The sequence below is a fragment of the Ciconia boyciana genome, chromosome 16 (assembly GCF_034638445.1).
Source record: "Ciconia boyciana chromosome 16, ASM3463844v1, whole genome shotgun sequence".
Taxonomy (NCBI): Eukaryota; Metazoa; Chordata; class Aves; order Ciconiiformes; family Ciconiidae; genus Ciconia; species Ciconia boyciana.
In genome coordinates this window covers 7,607,381-7,628,015 of record NC_132949.1, presented here as the reverse complement: position 1 = coordinate 7,628,015, position 20,635 = coordinate 7,607,381, and the positions used below count along the sequence as shown (strand labels likewise).

Here is a 20,635-nt window from a genome sequence, read left to right as displayed (position 1 = left end):
ATGGCAGGTGCTTTTGACTGCCCATCCAATAAACAAGTGTACTTGTCCCAGCTGATGTCTTTGCAAGCTATGATCTTGCTGGGCATCCAACACACCAAGGGCCAGCCGGCAACCGAGCAGCCTCTATGTGCAGGTCAAAGCAGAAGCAGCACGTGGACAGCGAGGCAGTACTGGAGGGTGCTGCTCTCCTCTCCCCACCCTCAGGGCTGCAGTCTGTTTCTGGAGCTGGCCCATCTCTGAGCACCAGGAACCTTCCACTTTGGAAAGAACACTCTGGAAAACCAGTTCTTCCTCCTCTTAAAGGGAAGAAATGCAGGCACAAAGTGTTTTCAGAAAGTCATTTGGTGCAAGGATTGCAGTCCCTGGCACACCTGGGGTGTGCAGGATCACAGCCAGCAGCAAGCTTGCACTCTCCGGGGTAAATACACTTCCATTATCATTTTTCACAAAAAGAGAAAGATGGAGACCAGCAATAACCCCGAGGTGACTGGCATCTAATTTTTCATCATTGGAGTATTTATGGCACAGCCATTTGCAGCATCTTGTAATCACTTTACCGCCTCCTTGACCCCTGGCTCCCCCTTATTCTGCATCTCCTAATGGCATCTGAACAACCAGGAGGGAGGCAGCAAAGTGGATAGATGCAGGAGAGCTGAATGGTTGGTTTGTGATACTTGGAAGGACAGCAGAGGAGTTGCAGAGGCAGGTCTAGCTGTACCCCCCCCCCCTTGCTTTGACCTCCCACAAGCTATGAAACAGGAGCCTTCTTCCTTCCTAACACTGGGTAACCTCGAGGAGTTGTCCCCCACCTCCCCGATTTATTAGCATGGTACGAGAGATGAATGAATTCCTTCCAACAAAGTGTGAAGGCATAATCATTATACACAGACACTGCCCAAAATTTCTGCATATTCATAGCCTCTCCTGGCAGGGTATTGGCAACTACAACAATATTTACATTGACTACAAAAGCCCCTGGGTCAGACAGCATAAAGCAAGGGAGACATGGACCAGCATGACATGGATGCACACAGGGCCCTGCAAACATGTCAAGCCACAAAATGCCAGGGTTAGGAGGTATTTGGGTTCAGCAAGGACGACTGTTCCTGAAGGCCACTAACCCCTTGTCTGCCACAATACAAACAATGCCTCCACCACTAAGCCATTATTTTTCTTCTTTTTCCCCTACAAACTTCTCAGTCGAGTTTCACACAGTTCTTCAGCTGCCTGGAGGATGTAATTTCAGGGACAGCATCATCCCATTCACTGTATCATGCAGGAGTTGCCTAGAGAGAAAGGAAGTGTCCCACACTTTTTAACTGCTTTGCAGCAGCACAAAAGCAAGAGATAAAGCCCTGTTGCCTGGGGCTAGTGAGGAATCTGCTTGGTCTCAGCCTCTTCCTTTGCCTTCGCTGTGCACACCAACCTGGTGCAACAGGCTTCAGAGATCAGCTCAGCCTGAGAGCATTATACTGACTTCAACTTACAAGATAAATCCCAGCTGCATTATTTGTATTTATAGTCCTGCTTACAGAAGCATGAGCCACGTGTGGGATTTGCTGATGTAGTCCAAAAATCCACATTTTTGGACAAGAGCGTCAGTGATCTCACCCAGACATAAAGTGCAATTTAAAGGGATGTTAAGAAGTTACAGACTTATTTAGGAATATAAAGAGATACCAGTCTGTCCAGAGCTCTTCCCTCCACAGCCTCTGGTAACGTTCAGCGTGGCATAACTGCACAGTTCTGCAGCCCTGGTGCTTTCTACCTGTATATTAAGGAACTAATGATAATTTCAGGCGAGTAGAGATCAAGACTGCTGTCTTACTCGATGCAAATACTGATGTGAATCAGGCAGGTAGCAAGGTCAGACTTCTGTTTAAAAACAAAACTGGTGTTAAAGCACCAAACAAAATACTGGAAGATATGCTGTTGAGAAAAAGGCTTGTATTGCATCTCCCAGGGGAGTGCTTCGCTGACTTAACAGGTCTTCTCCAATTCTGGTTTTTAGGATGCTGTCACTACCACTGCACAACATAACACTGCACAGGGGAAATGCATTTATTACTTATTTTCTACAGAAGTGTTCCAAAAATGAAAGATCTGTGAGTCTGCTGGAACAGTCTAGTTCAAGAAAGGAATTTTAAAAAGCCCTTTTTAAACCTTTACAACTTGTGTAGTGCATGGGTGATCACAAACAGGTATCTGTTCTGACACTTGCCCTGTTCAGCAGAGATTGGTCTCCAATATCAGGAGAGAACAGTGTCAGCTTTGGTGCCTTGCCGCCCAAGTGAGCTTACTCCAAAGGACAGCTTTATTTAGGAAAAGCAGCAGAGTGGACTCTCAGCCTTACCAGGGTGGCTCTGCTGGGCAGCAGGGCCTGTAGTTTGAGCCCAATAAACAGCGTTGGTGAGTTCATAACTGCAGGAAGTGCACAAAAGCAAACGGAGATATATCTAGAGCCACTTCTTTGCCCAATTTGTTTAGCTGGCTTGCTTCCAAGGTTCATGCCCACCATCCATCATCGCGTAAGTCAAACCAAGCACTAAAGTGTGCAGGACATTCTTCTAAGGGGAAGCCAAGTGTATCTGAGCTCACCAATGGCCTCTGCCCGTCACACCAGCCACCTTGCTTCTCTTAAGGGCTGGTAGCATCTGCAGCATATCTGGCCAGGCATACAACCAGCAGCACAGCACCCTTCCCTTCCACACAGCCCTTGCCAACCAGCTAGAGGTGGCAGGGGGGAAGGACTGGCCCTTTGGAAAAGCTCAGTGTCCAAGTGACGGTGCAACCCAAGCTCCACTTAAGGAAAAAACACTTCTCATTGTGAGGTAAACAGACAGCTCTATGCAGAAAACACATTCCAGTCCCCTGCACTATTGATTTTCCTGTGAAAACAGACAAGCTAATCCTTTAAACTTAGTTGCTTCAATCCGTGGTCTTGCAGTTGCTTCACTATTGTACCAAAGGCTCACTCTCCTACCCAGCCCTAGCAGCAGTGAGGCTTGCCTTCTGGCTAATATTTCTTTTACTCAAAATGCAATCAGTGACAAGGAAAGCAAGAAAAAAATCACACACCAGAAACTGAACTCCAGCTCTTAGGTCACCAGTACAAGTTTATATTCCACTTTCACAACACCGCACTCCTCCTGCCAGGTCAGGAAAAACCTCTTATTCATAAGGCCAGTTATTATCTGAAGTTCCCTTTGCATTAGGAAACATGAGGGGTGTGGGAAACTCCGAAAGAGCTAGTTTATCTGTCACAGGCATATGATAAGTGAGCAATCGAAAGAATTTATTGACAAGCCCACAGAAGAAGAATGGACCAGGATGAAGGAGGCAGGATTTATGCCATATTAACAAGGCTGCATGCCAATTTCAACCTTATTAGTTCCACAACAAAAAAGCTGAGAATTGCCTTCCCATCCCACATCCAGACACCATTTATTTTAAAAGAACTTGGCTCCTGTCCTTCTTCAACCACTTCAGAGAAAATCAGCAACTTAACTGACCTTACTTTTTGGAAGCTGACTAGATGAGAGGCATGAGAAGACTCCAATCAGCCCCTGAGACCGGGCTTTTAGCCAAGCAAAGCTGTATTTCAGAGGCACCTGTAACAAACAGTTCAGGCTATTGATATTTATGCTTAATGCAGTACTAATTTCTCTCCTGCCACAGCAATAGCTCAAAACTCAGGTGTCTGTACATACAGAAATGGCATAATATTCTGGACCCTTGAGAGGCTTTTCCCTGTTTTGAAGGCTTTCAGAATGGATCTATAGACAGAAGTAGCACCCACCTTTCTTGTATATTTGTTTCTACTTCCTCATCAGTATCATAACAAAACGCATCAGAGCATTTGTGGTAGGGAATATAATGCAATATCTTTGGCAAGAAGGTCTTACCATGAATAACTTCTTATAAGATATGCAAGATTACATGCTAATAGTGCCCCAGTCCTGCTGCATCCTTACCGTAAGCTGGGGTAACCTGGAACATAACAATGCTACAGTTCAAGCAATTTATTTAAACAAGACAATGGCTTCACATCAGCAGGGTAAACTTCCATCAGCTTTCCTTCCTTTCCCCTGGCTCACCCTGGGATCCCAGGGCAAGCACCCCAAACCTTTTTGATTGATGTGCTGTGAAATCAGCCCTCCCTGTTCCAGACACCTGCCACTGAAGCAGCTACCTTCCCCACCGCTGGCTCTCAAGGTCTCTAGACAATGAGACCTGTAAGAATAAATATCCGGGAGACAGCAGCTGTGACCCATTTATTACCGGATGCTGCTGCAGGGCACAGCTGAAGAAGGCAGGGCAGAGGAAAAACACTTGCTGCAAAGAGAACAAGCGGAGCAAATCCAGGTGTCCTTGGAAGAAGCACTCTGCTTGCAGCACTGCTCCAGCTCTGTTTCTCCAGTTCCTAGTTGGCAAGAGACAGCTTAGATCAAGCATGGATGTTCAAGTACTGCCATGAGGGCTCCCCTCATATCACTGCTGGGAGGTAAAAAAATAAAACAAAAAAACCACAAAGAAAGCCCACAGAGGCCAGAAGGCAACCCTGAGCTGGACACATGGACAAAGAGGCCACAAGAGTCTCATGCACTGAACAAGCCAATAAAACTGCCCTAGTGCAGGCAAACATATCTGGAAAGATCCTTTTTGACAACAACAACAACAAAAAATCACAGGTGCCTTTACCCAGAGGAGAGGGTGCACACACACACACGCAGCACAGTCAGAAATGAGAAATGCCGAGCCGAGCACGTACACTAGCGGCACAAAGCACAGCGCTCCAGCCTGTAGCCGAAGAGGGCCAGGAAGGCAGCACCACACCGAGGCAGACGAGATCTACATCAACACTTATCAGTTCAGCCTTTGCATTTGCCGATTAAGCTCTGCTGGCACTGAGCAATTGTACATGTCCTCAGACTACCTCCTCAACCCCCTGCACAGCCTCCTGCGGCTGCAGCCCAGCCCTCCTCTGGTCACTGGGTATTCTGATCAGAGCGTCAGGCTGGGGTGACATTGTCCCCTCCTGAAGAGGGACGGTAAGCGCCTGCAAGCCCGCTCATTTTATTCACTGCACAAGCACATTTCCAACTGGGATAATCTCCATTAAACCATCTGCGCTCCCATCTTCGCTCGGCCCGCACCCGCTGGGCTGCCTGCGATACTGCAGCATCTGTGAACTGGCAAAAGTGGATGCTGCGTCCCTTTCCCAATCAGCTAAAAAACCAACAGAGACTCAGACAGAACAGATGCACCTGGTAGCTTTGACACACTACTGAGCAAGGCTACCAGGAGTACCTGTGCCAGTGCCTCTTCTGAAAGGGGTACGACTCCCTCTGAGAGCTTAAGCCATTTCCTTTCCATCATGGGAAGACACCATGCCCCAAATTGCCAGAAGAGGAGGGCTGAGAAGAGAGTAGAGGTTTTAGCTACAACGGCTGCCCTGTGCAGAAGACAAATGCCCTTTGCAGGGTCATGAATGCATTTTCGATCAGACACTCTGAATGGCTGCTGATCCCCAGGATTTAGTCTCTTATTTATCTCAGTATCTGCTTTCTAGAAACAGGGGCTATCATGTCACATTCCTACATCACTGGAATGGAAAGACAAGAAAGTGTTATGATGAGAGATCTGAAACTTAAATCCGCTGCCTCTTCCCTGCAGCCTACAAAGATGTCCAGCTGACCTTACAGAAAGCATGATAGAACGACTGCATTGAAGTGTGAATTCAGCATGGAGAAAACTCGACCCTGTCCTTCGCATTGCCATCGAGACAGCCAAGGGACTCAGGAGTCACTTCAGCTGTCGAGGACATGACAGCATGGTGACGGATCTGAAGCGAAGATAGAAAGCCATCGATCTGCTTCAACTGTAATCAGTGCTTGCCTTCAACAAGGTCGCTGGGCCACCTAACACATGCCTTTCTTCCAGCTGATCTCCCCTGTGTGGTCTTGCCCTCACAGGCGTGGAACAGCACAGCAAGGCTCACCTTTTAAACCTCCCAGGACTCCTACAGTCCCAAAGAGGAGACAAATATTAACAGCAAGTGATGGGACAGGAGCAGAAGTCTATTTCAGTATTTCCTGCACTTGCCTTCACTTATTTGTTTTGCAAGCCTTTTTTCCAAGGCAATTTACAAACAAGAAGCAAGATAACCATTTGTTCAGACAAAGGTTAATAGGGGCCTAGTGGTCTCTGAAGACTCTGCAGTCACACTTAGGTGTGAAATTTTGGAGTAGCAATAAAGATGCTGCACAGACAAGCAAGTCTCAAGAGAAGAATTTAATCTGTCTAAATAGTCTCATTATGTACATAGTTTTCAGCTTCCATTCACAGTGATCAGAGCAGAGACAGCTTCCAGAGGCCTTTCTGGACAATAAACCATGAAATAGGATTTTTACTTCAGTCATTATTTCCCTCTCCACCCCCAGCCTGAAGAGTCAATGTTTGAAATGTTTTTTTGTTGAAAAGAAGACATAGTGTTGGGAAAGAGTCGACAGGAGGAAGGCAGCACAGATCTTTGGCAGACTGGTGGTACTTGGCACAAGAGAGCTCCCATTGGCACCATTTTCCCAGAAAACCTCAAATAGATTATTTCTCCTGGTAATCCAAAAAAGGCTTTCTGTGGGGTCATGCACAGAGTAAGAAATATAACACTACATTCAGAGACCTGCTTCACTGGAACAGGCAAGCGGTTCCAGTTACATCCACCCATCTTGCTCCTAAGAGTCACTTAAACCTAAATACAATACTAAGACAAGGTGAGAAAACTAGAGGCAGGCATCTAGGACAAAAGGGCTGATCCAAAAATTCAGCTGCTTTCTTTTGGGATCGCAGTGTCCATCTGTCCCCTTGCCTGCAAAAAGAGACCTTGTTTGTCCACTGAAACATGGAACCTGAATTATTCCAACAAGCAAGAATTCAAAAAAGAAAAAGTCAAGAAAACAGAGCAAGTTCTCTATGGGTATGATCCTCTGGGACCAAGAGAATAGCTATACTCTTGATGCATCTCACTCCTCACTTTCATGTTGCCTTTTCCCCTCCAGACAGGCAGGTTTCAGCTTTTCTTGCATGTTCAAGGCTCCACTTCTATACACAAGAAGCTTGGACAAAATTTGTAGAGATAGTTACAGTGTTTTGCTATTAAATTTTTTGCTTGAAGTCAAGTGACTTCCTACCCCTGCCCTCCCATCCCCAGGTTTCTCTCAGAAAGTTCAAGAGCTCTAACTACTGGTCACTAGTTGTCCACATTGCAAACAGAACAGCAGGGGAAAAATATTAACCAGCAGAGTCACTTCAGAGGCGGCCCAAACTTGAAGACAGCATCAGTACTGTGGTCTGAATGTTTTATAAATGATTACATCTCTTATCCCTCTCTAGGGAAGTCATAATCATCTTTGTTTTCTGGAGAATAAAACCACACAGGTCAAGCAGGGAGTGGGACCAGCAGAGCTGGAGGTGGAACAAGTCCCAGTTTACTCCCATACTCATCCAGTAAGAAGCATTCGAGACCTTAACAGAAAAGCACAGCTCTGAGGTAATGCTGACACCCAGCAGTCTCCTGAAAATAGTGATGGTGGGAACCCCTCCAGTAAGCCACTACAGACCGTTATGTCCTCCCACAAACAATCCCTCCCTACTTCTAAGGGGGAGCAGAGAAAAGCAGTGAAACCCTCATCTCAATTACTGAGCCAGGAAGGATTAACCACTCCCAAAGACTTTGCAGATATTTATTCTCCAAATCCACAAGAGGAGACAAGCAGAGGGAAAAGCTCCTCTGAGAGTTATGTACACAGACGGCAAGTCTAATGCTTACACAGTCTTAATTTTTTTAATTTTTCAAGTCCTAACAACAATTATCTTCATGAATTATAGACATAAAAATCTGAGAGATGCAGGCAGTAATTAATGCATGTCTGCCTTTTCTGACTAGCTCCTTCTGCTGGGTCAGGGAGAGTTATTGAAATTCAGAAAGGAAATCTTCAGTCTTCTGGAAGTTTTAAAGAAACAGAGCAAGACAATTTAATAAAGCAATAATATTTCTCTTAAATAATTAACTAGGCTTTGACATTCACTAATATTTCTGAGGCCCAGCTCTTACTTTTGCAATAACGCTGGAACAAGTGCACTCAGGGATGTGATCCACTGCATGTCCAAAGTGTACTAACTGCAAAATTGCTTCAAATAGTCTTTACCCCCTGGATTTCTCTGCACACTACCTTCACTCTTTTTTCTTAAAATTCTCACTGAGACCCTTAACAGAAGCCACACTATGCAGCACTTGCATACGTCCCCCTTCTCATTTTGCCCTACTGACTGTCTCCAGGTACGAGCGCCCAACTCTCCCCAAGCTCAGGAGCAGCAGTGTTTAATCACCCTTTGGGAAAAACCTCAGTTTCACAGCAGAACCACAGCACAGTAATAGATGCAATAGACAATCCTAAACTAGACAGAAAGCTATTACTAAAGCAGCATATAGCACTAGATGTTGTTTTAAGTGGGCTGTTTCCATCATCTCTCAAAAAGCAGATTCTCCTGCAGCATAAACAATTTTATTCACATAAAGAATGCACTCAAGAGAGCTTAATATATTCCAGTATATTGACAACAACTACCTCAAAGCAACAACTACTTAGCCAGCCACTGAAAAAACCCCACCCTTTGGCATGGACGTATCACCTGCTCAAGCAATATAAAACTACATGACAAGAAGGACTAAGAACTCTACTTAAACTCAAAATCATAAGGATCATTCTGATGGCCACCAAATTAAAACACAGCCATGTCACCAAGAATAGAGAGGGGGTATTTGGCCAAAAAGGTCAGACTGAACCAAAAGCTTTCACTTGAACCACATTATCTCTACAGAAAAAAAATCCCTATCCACTAGAAGCAAAATTTAAATGGAGATAATGGTCATCCCAGTTTCAGAAACTCACCAGATACAGTCTGTAAGCATCAATCCGTCGAATTGGCCCCCAGCACTTGTCTGTATCATTATACTTTGTGCCATCTCCGACACTGCAAGAATGGTTGCCAGTGGCACTGCTGGGAAAGGAGGGAGAAACAAAAGACAGTAATTAACTCCTAGCAGATGTCCTCCCCTCTCCTGCATTGAAGAAAGAAGAATGATCAGAGACCTGAAGTGTCCATTCCTCCTCTCCCTCCCTGAACACCCTCCCTCCTTATATTTTCTGGACTGTGTAACAGAGCAAGTCACTGAGTACCATACATTTAAAGGCAAATTCTTGAATTGCCTGCAGTTACAAGTCTGGTGATTTGGTCATCAAGCTAGCAAGTTTACGTCATATATGGATCACTGAGGTTTTCCATTTCCAAAGTCATGAGTCCAAATCCAGCCCAGCCCAGATTTGACCAAACCAATCCCTTTCATCATCTGTTTCTTTGAGAAAGCAACTGGTCTCGGTCCAGAGCTAAGTCCATGTAACATTACCAGTCACTGGTCACAGGCTTGGTAAGCATCACACCTCTTGGGTCTTACCCAAAGAGACAGAGAAGCTAAAATATTTCATAGAGTATTGCAATCAAACTATTGAGCAAAAAGTCCCATGTCTGCAAGTGCTGAAGCTGGAAGTACTTCACACCTGAGGACTCATCTGAAATCAGGTCAGCCACTTTTCAGGCAGGCAGCAGGCACTTGGGGGGGTGGGGGGGGGGATATAAAACAACTTCACCTTCCTATCCACAAGCAATGAGCTGTCCTTGAGCCATTTCTCCACTCCATTCTTCAGAAAGTAGAGCTGATCCCAGTCAGACTTCTCACCCCATCAAATCCAAAAGCCTGCTCTCTTCTCTGTTAGCATACAACCCCACAGCAGTAAGCACACTTACCAGGTCACTTGCATGAGAGAGACCGGTACAGCTGCTGCATAGATTGCCAGGTCTCCATAGAGGTAGATAATTATGCAGAAATAGAAGAGGTTGACACCCACTGCAGGAAAAGGAAATATTGTAGAGACAGCAGAGTACACAGGGACTCTTGAACTCTCCACTTCAAATACACAAAACTTTTTCAAAGTCTTAAAAATAAATCACCATTTTCCTCCATAGTTTACTCCTTTCTGCAGCAAATTCCACCCAAGGGTCACATCAGTGGCTTAGGGAACTTAACCACAGCACAGGAACTGACGTGACACAAGTTGCCTCAGAGCTCGACTGCCTCCTTCAATACCTGGCCCTGACACTAGACCCTCTAGTTCAAGCCCATCCTCCAGTCACTGGTCAAGACCAACAGGTCTCTCATAAGTCATCTGCCAGATGAAGCTGTCAACTTGGAACAGCCACAGGCAAACATCTAGCTGATGGTGGTGTGAGCGCAGCTTGACAAACAGTGAAATGATGAGAGAAGACGCTTTTAGTCTCCACCAATTCCAAACCCTCTGCTTGCAAAACGGCAGGACCTTCACATGAGGGATTTGGCCTCGCAGAGCTCAGGTTCCACAGGGTTGAAATCGAGCTGCTTTGGGAGATTCCTTACCATCAGCAACTTGAACCGAGGTTAAAACCTGCAAGGCTTTAGAACTCTGTTTCTGCAGCCCTCTTACCCTACTGCCACAGTGTATGCTGTTCCTGCCCCATACCTGGGTTTTCTTCGGTTTTTTGTTTGGTTGGTTGGTTTGTTTTGTTTGTTTTTTTTTTTTTTTTTAAAGCTTGCCCTGCCTTCACCTATGAGATTAAAAAAGTCTTACACAAGTTTAGGTGCACAGAATGGCCTTACTGGGGCACAACAAGACACTGCTGTGGAGGGCTAAAATCTGCAGGGACAAAGAAATGCTTGATGAGACCCCGGGATCCTTTTCTTCCAAAGAAGTGAATATAAATCTCACCAAGGAAAGACAAACTGAAATATATTTTAGTTCAGAGACAGGTGAGCTACAAAAAAAAAAAAGCCTCAGATTTGTTTCATTTAGGAATTTGACATTGAAAGAAAACAGCTCAAGGAACCTGCTCATACTTTCAAGTTGCAATGCCACCTGATGCTTAATCCTAATGCAGCTTGAGCAAATCAATTCACCTCTCCAAGCCTTGCATGTGACAACTATCAAACAAGGACAGCATTACTGCAGGAATGTGGACTAATATTTCTACAGTGCTTGGATGCCCCAAAGTTTCACCATGTTTTGCCATCATAGTGCCCCTGATCTCTGGATGTCAGGAAACTTTAATAGGAATTCTCCTTCATTTAAATAAATTATTCAATATACTGAGCCTACTTAGCATAAAATATTCCTAAGAAAAGGGCTGTATTGGGAAAGCAGCAAGAAAACTTCCCTGCTTCCGTAAAGCAGCACACTAAGCCAGTACTCTAGAGTTGTTCCTGGTTTGTCTAAATAGACAAATGGAGACCTTACAGAAATTGTCAGATCATCTCATATAGTTCCCCCCTTGTTTTCTTCCTCCGTGAAAGATTTGAGATGGCTTCACAGTTAAGGAGTCTCTACATTGTTCTGAAGATGGCGACAAACTACCTACCAGTTTTCTCCAATTTCCCATTAAAAAGGGTTGAAGGTTATAACAAATATCTGACATAGGACAGAAGCTGCAAGACACACTGAGCACAGGACTACACAGACTCAGATATAGATTCTGTTTTGGGATCTGCTACTGATCTCAGGCCTTAGCTGCCCCACACACACAAAATAAGGCTAACACAAGCAGCTAAGCCACAGCAGCACCATCAGGTACCCACCAGCACACACTATATCCCCGTTCCAGTGCAGGCTTCTCTGTCTGTGTGAAGTCCAGGTAACACTCCTCTCCCAAACTCACCCTCTCAAAGGCAGGAAGACTTTAGCATCAGTTCTTTTATAAACTGCTGCTGACCCTCCCTGATCAATACTTTCATTACTGGACACAAAACGGGAAAAAAAAAAAAATCAATTACTTCCTGTGGGGAAACAGCATGATAGATGTGCCTAGAATCCATTATTGCAATAAATGACTGCTTGGTCCCAGAAGAAAGCACCCAACATTGCTAATTAAAATAAATAAATAAATAAAAAAGCACCAGCTCTTTTGAAAGAGCACACAGGCCCTTCACAGCCTAAACCAAAGTCAGCTCCCTTTAAGAATGCAGACAGTCTGAAATTGAGATTTATCCCCAGCTTACCTCCCAGGACTGCAGATTCAACTCCTGTCAGATTGTTGAAAATAAAAATCAGTCAAGAGAAAGGAGCAGCGAACTCACTAGAAATCAGAAGCTTTGAGGTCTATTGCAAAGCTTTCACCAGCCTTCCCTCTGAAGGCTGTAAAGCCCTCAGACACCCTGGGTTTGGATCCATGCTTTGTATATCGTGAACAAAAACCCACCCAGACATTTGCTAGCTGTGAAACCGCAGAGGTTGGTTCTCGGAGCCGGGACTTCCCAAGTGTGGCCCACTTTGTCAGCCCTAGCCCTCACTGGTCACTGAACAACTGCCCTTATTGAAGGCCTTTCTGTGCAACCGTCAGAAGGAAGCACCTCAGCAAGGATCTGCAGAGGGAGGTACTTAACTTATCTCTTCTCTGCAACCGCTCAGCAGACCAGAGGGTGTCTCTGAACTAGGACTCAGCAACAGTACAGGGATGGAGCTTCATTGCTGAGCACAGAGGAAGGGAAAGCAGCAAATGAGTTACAGCCACCCCAGACCCTTCACTGTGTGTACCTCATCTCATCTAGAAGTCACAAGTTGTTTCAAGCTACAGTCTGCGGCTGTTCCAGCTGCCTTCCTGCAGAGGGATGCATCCCTTTACATGGGGCTGAGTAGGTCCTGGGGAGGATCCCTAACACAGAAATCAGATAACTCTGGCTAAAGCAACATTAAGAAGAGGGATTAAGATTTACAGTACTAAGCAGTTTATATCACTTTGCTAGGAAGTGTACATCAGGGAGAGAGGACATGCATTTCCAGCACCCTCTACTGGCTGAGCAGCAGCCAGCATCAAGGCAGAGAGGTCTAGAAGGCAACTGCCCAAAGCCTGGATGGCTTGAGCGGCTGTTACCACCTCCCCCTGTGAAGCACACACAAGGCAGGGGCCTTCTGGAACTTGGTTATGGGAGTACTCCTCCATCTGTGTTCCCCCAGCCCTCCTGCAGCTGAACAGGCCTCTACAGCTGAATCTTCAGCAATACTGCTAAGCCCTACACGGTGCTTGCTTTCAGAGCACTTCCCAAATATTACTCTCCAGAGGGTGATTGAGAGACAGGGAAGGATTCACAGTGTTTCTTTACAAGCAAGAAAACTTGCCTAAAGTCAGAGCAACCCAGTGCTACAGGCAAGGCTAGAAACAAGATGTTTATGGGTCTCCAATCCACATTCAAGTCACCTCCCCTCTTCTCTGACTAGAAAACTGGCAGTCTGATCCAAGGTGGATTATTTTGATAGCACTAAGTGATTTAAATCTACAAAGGCCTAGAATAGGCATGCAGGGAAATTAAAAAGTTTTTTTTTTCAATTGGACTTTAAAATCAGCAATAATATAGTTCAAAGAATCTTCACTCCTTAAGCCCAGCTGTCCTTCAGAGGCAAGTCTTACACTGGCATAAAGCTATGTAATGTAGTGGAAAAAAACAGCCCATCGTGTGTTTGTAAGGTGGCCAATGAACAAGAGAAAATGTCGCTTTCCACAAGAAATGGGGCCTGACAGGCTCAAAACTGCACAACCATGGTGTCTGATGATTTTCTGGCTCTGCACAGCATTTCAAATGTACTGTTTTACAAGTTTCAGAATACTTAACATTGTAGTTTGCATTTCTATCACATGCAACAATGGATATGGCTTTATTGCAGTGTGGTTTGTCCCCTGGCATACAAGAGACATTTAAAAGCAAAAAGACAAGACATCTGCCTATCATATGCACACCAGGGACCCTTTCAGCAGTTCACGTCCCAGCAGCTCTCTTGGTGACCCCCCAGACACACACAATTCTCAGAAGCTGTCCCCAGAAGTCTCTCTCCTTCAGACTGACGCTTACGGGGTTCAGGGAAGCCTGAACATCTTATTCTCAAATGCTACAACCAAGATGGAACTAGCAAACACTACAGCTGGGCTCTACTGCTTTAGACAGTGGAGATCACAGAGGACAGATGCCGTTCAGAGTTATGTTAAGGGCAGTCAGAAAAGACACTGACTTACACTTACCGGTCTCAAGAAAGTGGGGCCATAACCTACAGTATTTTGGCTAGTTCTGCTACTACCACAGCGTCCTCCCCTTCATGCAGGTTCCGGCCCACCTGGCCCATAAAGGCTCTACTTTGCAGAAACACTACACAGGGGGATGACTACAGTCCACAGAGAAAAGGAACAACACTTTTGGGTGGAATCATCACAAACTCAGGATGCAAACCCACACTGAGAAGCACGCAGACTTAAGGAAAAGCCATACACACAACATGCAGGAGGACCTGACGGGACTTCTGAAAACACGAATCACTTACCTTTATTGAAGAACATGGAAGCCATCTGGCCCATTTCCACCCTCTCAGTGATTTCAAAGATATTGGGTGAGCCACGCCTCTCTGCAATTTGAAAACAAGAAGTGTTTCAACTAGTCCCTCCAATAAACCCAGAGGCCAGGCTATCTGAAGACATTCAAGGAGCTCTAGCAACAGCTTGAAGGGCAGTTTGTTCGACTGCACAGCTGCAGAGTCACTGGTCCAATTACTCTACTGAGGTTAGTTTAAAGTGTTTTCAAAGTAAGACATTCTCATCTTAGTGACCTAGAAGGAAAAGATCTTTATCAGAGCACAGAAAGTGAATTGATTTTTTCAATGAGTCTTATCTTGCAAGTGCTAAGGACTGAGATGCGAACACATGGAATTAAGGGTGAAATGGACAGAAGTGCTGCTCCACTTGCTGGAGCCCAGTGGGACGCTGTCTGCAGAGAAGAGGTCTCTGATCCAGTGAAATTATGAACTGGGTACTTACGAACTGACAGGATGGGTCGTGTCTCTGCTCGCTCGTAGCCATCTTGGAGGAGAACATCACTGTCAGATACTCCAGAGGAAGAATCCTCATCATCTTCCTGGAACAAAAGACCAGACCACTGCTGAGATGTCTACTACCCACAGTACAAGCTGTGGCACCACCAGTGTCATGGTCTCACTTCCAGAAACTCAAAGGAAGGTCCCAAACAGGGATGGGCAGGACATGCAAGCAAAGGCAATACCAGGGAGCCCTTGGCTCAGGCTTGGGATGCTGTGGAGAGCAGAAGAGGGCACTAGCAGAGCAGGCTAAAGTGAGTGACAGGCTCTGCTGTCCTAGCCTAGGTCATGCACACAGCAACAGTGTCCAACACATGTAGTGATATGTGGCACAAGGAAGTTAGAAACTTCCAGCAGATGTGCAGGGTTGCAGAACTGGTAGAAAAAAAAAAATCCAAACATATATAGTCTTCGCATCAGAGCAGACAGGTCTAGCTCCTAACTCCAACCCACTAACATACAGGCAGGGATCTAAATCAGTGCAAACAATTATGCCTTGCATTGATCCAGAAAAGCCACTAAAGCCAAGATCCAAAAAGCCACAGGTAAGTTTTACAGCAAGGACATACTTCAGGACTGTCCACTCCCTGCGATACAGCCTGAGTGGCAGCAAGGACATTCCAGCCTGTCCCAGTTAAATGACCTGAGATCGGCAAGGATTTATAGACCTCAGCACATTCCAAATGGCACCAATATATTGGCTGCCACCTCTCCACATTCACTGAGCAGCGCTTCTGGGCAAGCAGAGCACAATCAGTAAGAAATGTGAACAGCACAACAGATTTTTCAAAGCAGGAGCAGAAAATCCTGTCTTTAATGAGCAACCCCACAGAGAACTAACAGCCATATTTTATATGGCAAAGTTAAGTACAGTAGAAATTTATTCTTTTAGAGTTACTAATGAGGCAAGGCAAAGATGCAGAGGAATCTCAGGCAAGTCCTACAAGATAAAAGAACAAGAGAAAATGGAAAATTAAACCCCACACAAACCTTCCGTTTTTCCATTCTCTTCCATCGCAGCTGGGCATTTGCAGCAGCCATGGCTTCTACCACAAAGGTTGTAGTCATATAGCTAGAGAGAGAAATTAAATTGATATCATTAATAGTCAAGAACCATCACTGAAGAGAGATGGAGAATTACTCCCACGTGTTTGTAGGAGCAAACAAACCAAAAAAACACTTTCACCAACTCCCCACACACACTGCATTTTTGGTACAGTGTTTCATCTCAGTTTGCTGTTCCCTTCTGTTCTTGAGATTAAGGTGTTCAAGCAGGCCACAAAATGCAGTAAAATATAACACGCCTTCAGACGTAAGAAGACACTTTAAATATCTGGAAGGCACCTTCCTAGTGTTTCTGTGAGTTGAAGAAGGCAAGAGGACTTCCCCCTTTGTTAGAAAGCAAGCTTCCTTCCTCTTTTTAGGGCCTAGGATGAATGCAGTATTATTCTGAAGCTTATCTATTATGGTCTGTGGCAAAGGTACTACGGTTCCTTAAAGAATCTTACAAGTGGCATCAGAAGCAAAGCAGCAATACAAGACCAAGGAGCAGATCACATGCGCATGCAAATACACTTTGCTGGAGGCCAGAGGAAAAGCTGTCCAGGGAGACAGCGAGAGCCACTGATGGAAGGAATATCATTATCTCAGCTAAAAACAGTCCTATAATTAAAAAACCCCACACAAATGAACCACAAATCAATCTTATTTAAGGCTTTAAAGTGGTTTCTTACTGCTTCAGGAACTGGACTCACTTATCAAGCTCAAATGAGAGATTAGTTTTGCAGGAATAAAAGAAAGCAGCCCTGTTGTGAGGCCCATGTAGCAATTTCCGCCTAAACTCTTCTTGCACTGAAGGGTCCCCAGCGGGCATGAGGAAGTCACAAGCACAAGAACAAAAGCAACAGGGCAACATGGCTCCCAAGGCACATAGTACTTCGAGCTGTGTTTTCTCATTTTGATCCAGTGCAGTTTTGGTATGCAGGTTTGGAGGCTTGTGCTCTTCTGCTGACCTTGCAGGACTGTCTGCTGGTGCTGAGTTTCATACACTGAATTTACACTTTTAAACTAACGTATCTAAAAGGAATTGCTTCCAAAGCTCCCAGTTACTGGTGCTGCCACAGTTTACATTTTATCAAGCCTTTGCAGCATACAGCTTTGAGGTGGGGAACTTACAAGCATTACTAGAGTCAGTACTGAGCATACAGTACCTCTATATAGCAGCACCTAACAGATCTGAAAAGCACTGCCTCCAAACCAAAGGCACATTCAGGCTGACAGAGCTGGTTACCGACAAGACAGGAACTTCTAAATTCCATTCTCACAAATGGCAGGAGGGGATTTTGTTTTATTTTATTTTAAAACCAAGCAAGAAGCAAGCAGGGATTCACAATCCATCAGAAGATGGCAATTCTATTAATAACTACTTAGACATCAGTGCTGTATCAACAGCCTTCAGCTCCACCTGCTGCTCCAGCAGGGAGACATCTGGGCAGAAGCTCATGGTGAGCCAGCATGAAAATCATGAGACCAGCTCCAAGGTCTTGAGCAGCAAAGGTGTAGGGGGAATAAGATGGGCCCAGCTATACAGTAATTTGTTTTCCTGACACTCTTGCAGCTGCCCAGAGCACTGCCAGAAGCCAAAAGAAAGCTAACACAACAGGCCTGCATCACATCTGCAAGTCACAAAGCAGAGAAATGAACCTGTGACCTGGTTAGTGTTTGGGGAACAGATCCATGACAGAGGCAAGCATGGGATGTATCCACAGCAAGGACAGTGTCAAAAAAAAAGAAGCTGGGAGAAAGGTCTCAGAAGACCCTGGACTAGAGAAAAAGTCTTTCCCATCAGTCAGGAAATGGGATGTAGCACCATATTGCAGACAGTCAGAAAATGCATCCCTCCAAATAAGGTCCACAGGCAACACAACTGCAGAGACCAATGGTCAAGGAGCAGAGGGACAGGATCACTCAGAAAAGCAGCAAAGTCTTAGCACTGTCCTTACAGCCCCACCCAACTGAACCCCCCAGTCCCCTAAAGACACATACTCACATCCTACCTCATAAATCCCAGGAACATTAGGAGAACGAGGCTGACGAGCCACCCTGCTGTTGCAAAGGCCTTCGGCATGGTTAGGGCTCCTGTTCCGACGATGAGGTTGAACATGTAAACCAGGCCAACCTGCAATCATCCGCATAATCCAACATGAGAGTTTGCAGCTGTGCCAGAAATCATGCAAGACATCTCACATACATACCGATTTAAATGGAGAGAGCAATCTTTGAGCAAGCAGGGTGGGAGCAAGCCCATGCTAGAAATAAATATAGGAGGGGACTGATAACCAATGAGAACAAAGTAAGTGTCAGCACATTTCTGGAGAAACTGATATTGCTCTGCATTTTTCTAATGATTTTTAAATATTTTTTTTTTCCTTTCTGACTTTTAAAGTTAGAAAGCACATGAGATTTTTGTTTGTTTGTTTTCAAATCCACTGCCTTCTACCAGAAGGGTCTACACTGTGGGTTGGGGCCTCTCCTTGTTTTCTAACCTGAACCTAAGTAGTTATCGCTACGTACATAAGTTACCTTTCAGAATCTCTTGTTCTTTATTCTTAGTCAAGCAGGAAATATCGAAACAGAATTCTGATTCAAAGCCTGCTTGCCATTTTACCAGTAAGCAGCTGAGCACATTCTGAAGAAGGGATTTTACTTCTGGAAGGGAAAGGATTTTATCCTCTCTGGCAATGAGCTTTTTTCTGCCCAGGGGCAAAAGATAACTGTGCACCTGGACAGGACCTCCCCAGACTACAAATTTAGCTGAACTCAAGATCAAAAATTGCCCCAAAGTTTTTCTTTTTTATATAGGTCAGAGTGTCTCCAGAGGAGAGCCAGTAAAGAACTGTGAGTACACTTTTCTGGGTGTGGAGCAATTAATATTAGGAGAACTATTCCCCAGAGACCCTGCAAGCACTCCTGCCCTTCATTCACTGACATAAGCACAGCAAATTCATCTTTTGATGAGTCTCCCAGAACAATGAAAAAAAATCAGCCATTGCAGCTTGAAGGAAAGTTCTTTTCGTTCAGCTGGCAGAGCTGTCATTCCCCAAGCACAACTCAAGTGCCCAGGGCCATGACTTACTCTTCAGTGAAGGACTCTTGGAAAAAAAACCAAACAAACAGTTCAGGTGATTTTCCTTGACTTTGGTAAAGTAGACAGAGATGAGAATGGTGCCTGTGTGTTCAGTCTGGCTAGACATCTTCAGGGAAAGAGGAGAGAGTCATAGCCTTTGAGATTAGACTCTAGGAAATTCATGCAACACTAACATAACAACATAAGAGCAGGTGACACCAATCCTTTAGGGTCCAAATGTCCCAGTTACTGTCTTGTTCTCTGTTTTCTCAGTTGTGACCTATTTCTGCAGCCTAATATCCAGTTCTCCTAAATTCAGTCATTAACATGAGGATGAAAGTTTTAAAGCATTTGAAAGCCAACACACATATTTCAGGACTGGTTCTATCTTTAGTGATCTGTGAATTCACTTCAGAAAAAAAAAGTGTATGCAAAATGCTGTTTTAAGAGCTGACACTATATGAACACTTGTGGCTATGAAAACAAGTATTTCCAGTAACATGGTAAAACAGTAATTGGCTCTGCAGTTTCACAGGACACCACATTACAAGGAAGAAACATCTTGATTACTGGTTATAAGTGAAGTGATTTAAAACAAATTACTACAACAGCTACAAATAAGTAAACTTTAATAAATTCAGAGGAAAACATTACATAAAGTAAAAAGAAGAGAAGCAAAGTGGGATAGTTTCCACATCACAATCTCCCCTGTTTATGCTAGCTTCACATGACAATTTTGGTTGATGAAAACATTAGCAAAATATAAGGAAAGTGGATAGAAGGATGCAAGAGCTGGTATGGGGCATGAAGCTCTTTTTAACAGTTTTAGAACTATTCCTTAAGCAGACATTGTCCCTTCACAGTATATAAAGGGATTTGTGATGTAAAAAAACCTCCAAGTACAAGCATTTTTAAGTACCCTTTGACCTCCACCATCTCTTGAAACACTGACATTATGTCTATGGGGAAGCAGGAAATGAAAACACAATGTTGAGAGAAGAGGATTTTGAAAAGACTTCTGAGCAAACCCACAAACAGCGGTACTTACATAGGGAGAGTAAAGCTCTCCTGTATCAGTAATGCCACCAGCCATGTTGAAGACGGTGGGGAGGCTCGGAGCAAAGTAAAGAGGGTGTTTTCAGGAGAGTGTTTTCAACTTCTATTGCCTTTAACCTAGGGAGACATCACAAAGTTGCATTAGCTTTGTCAGAAAAAGGAGGAACTCATGAGTCAGCTTTTACACATCAGTCTTCTGACATCTGAACAAAAGAGGATTTCAGCAGGACCTTGCACTTCAGACAGACATACCCCACTCACCGGCAACACTTGCTTCAATGCTCTACTGAAAAGTTCTCATACCCGTTAAACTAGTTTAAAAGTAACCAACAGGCCCTGCCCTTTCACAGCACGTGATGTCCAAACTTCACCTTCCCCAAACAGCCAGAGGGGCTGTTTCAGACACCAAAACCTCAAGAGGAAGAATGCCTGCCTTGAGGATGATCTCATACCGCTG

General features: G+C 44.7%; 1 protein-coding gene across 3 annotated transcripts in view; it reads right to left on the bottom strand.

The window, feature by feature from the left end:
* The window catches only part of TMEM104 (transmembrane protein 104), a 45,353-nt gene that overhangs the window by 23,586 nt on the left and 1,132 nt on the right, over window positions 1–20,635 (bottom strand). For 2 of the 3 annotated variants that reach the window (XM_072881126.1, XM_072881127.1), the window contains exons 2-8: window positions 20,171–20,295; window positions 18,053–18,174; window positions 15,987–16,068; window positions 14,941–15,037; window positions 14,451–14,531; window positions 9,865–9,964; window positions 8,952–9,060 (exon numbers count right to left, since the gene is read on the bottom strand). In XM_072881126.1, the coding sequence (XP_072737227.1) occupies window positions 8,952–9,060; window positions 9,865–9,964; window positions 14,451–14,531; window positions 14,941–15,037; window positions 15,987–16,068; window positions 18,053–18,174; window positions 20,171–20,215 (636 nt within the window). In that variant the 5' untranslated portion in view covers window positions 20,216–20,295. The remainder of the gene's footprint in view (window positions 1–8,951; window positions 9,061–9,864; window positions 9,965–14,450; window positions 14,532–14,940; window positions 15,038–15,986; window positions 16,069–18,052; window positions 18,175–20,170; window positions 20,296–20,635) is intronic. The other variant, XM_072881128.1, reaches the window with a different exon arrangement.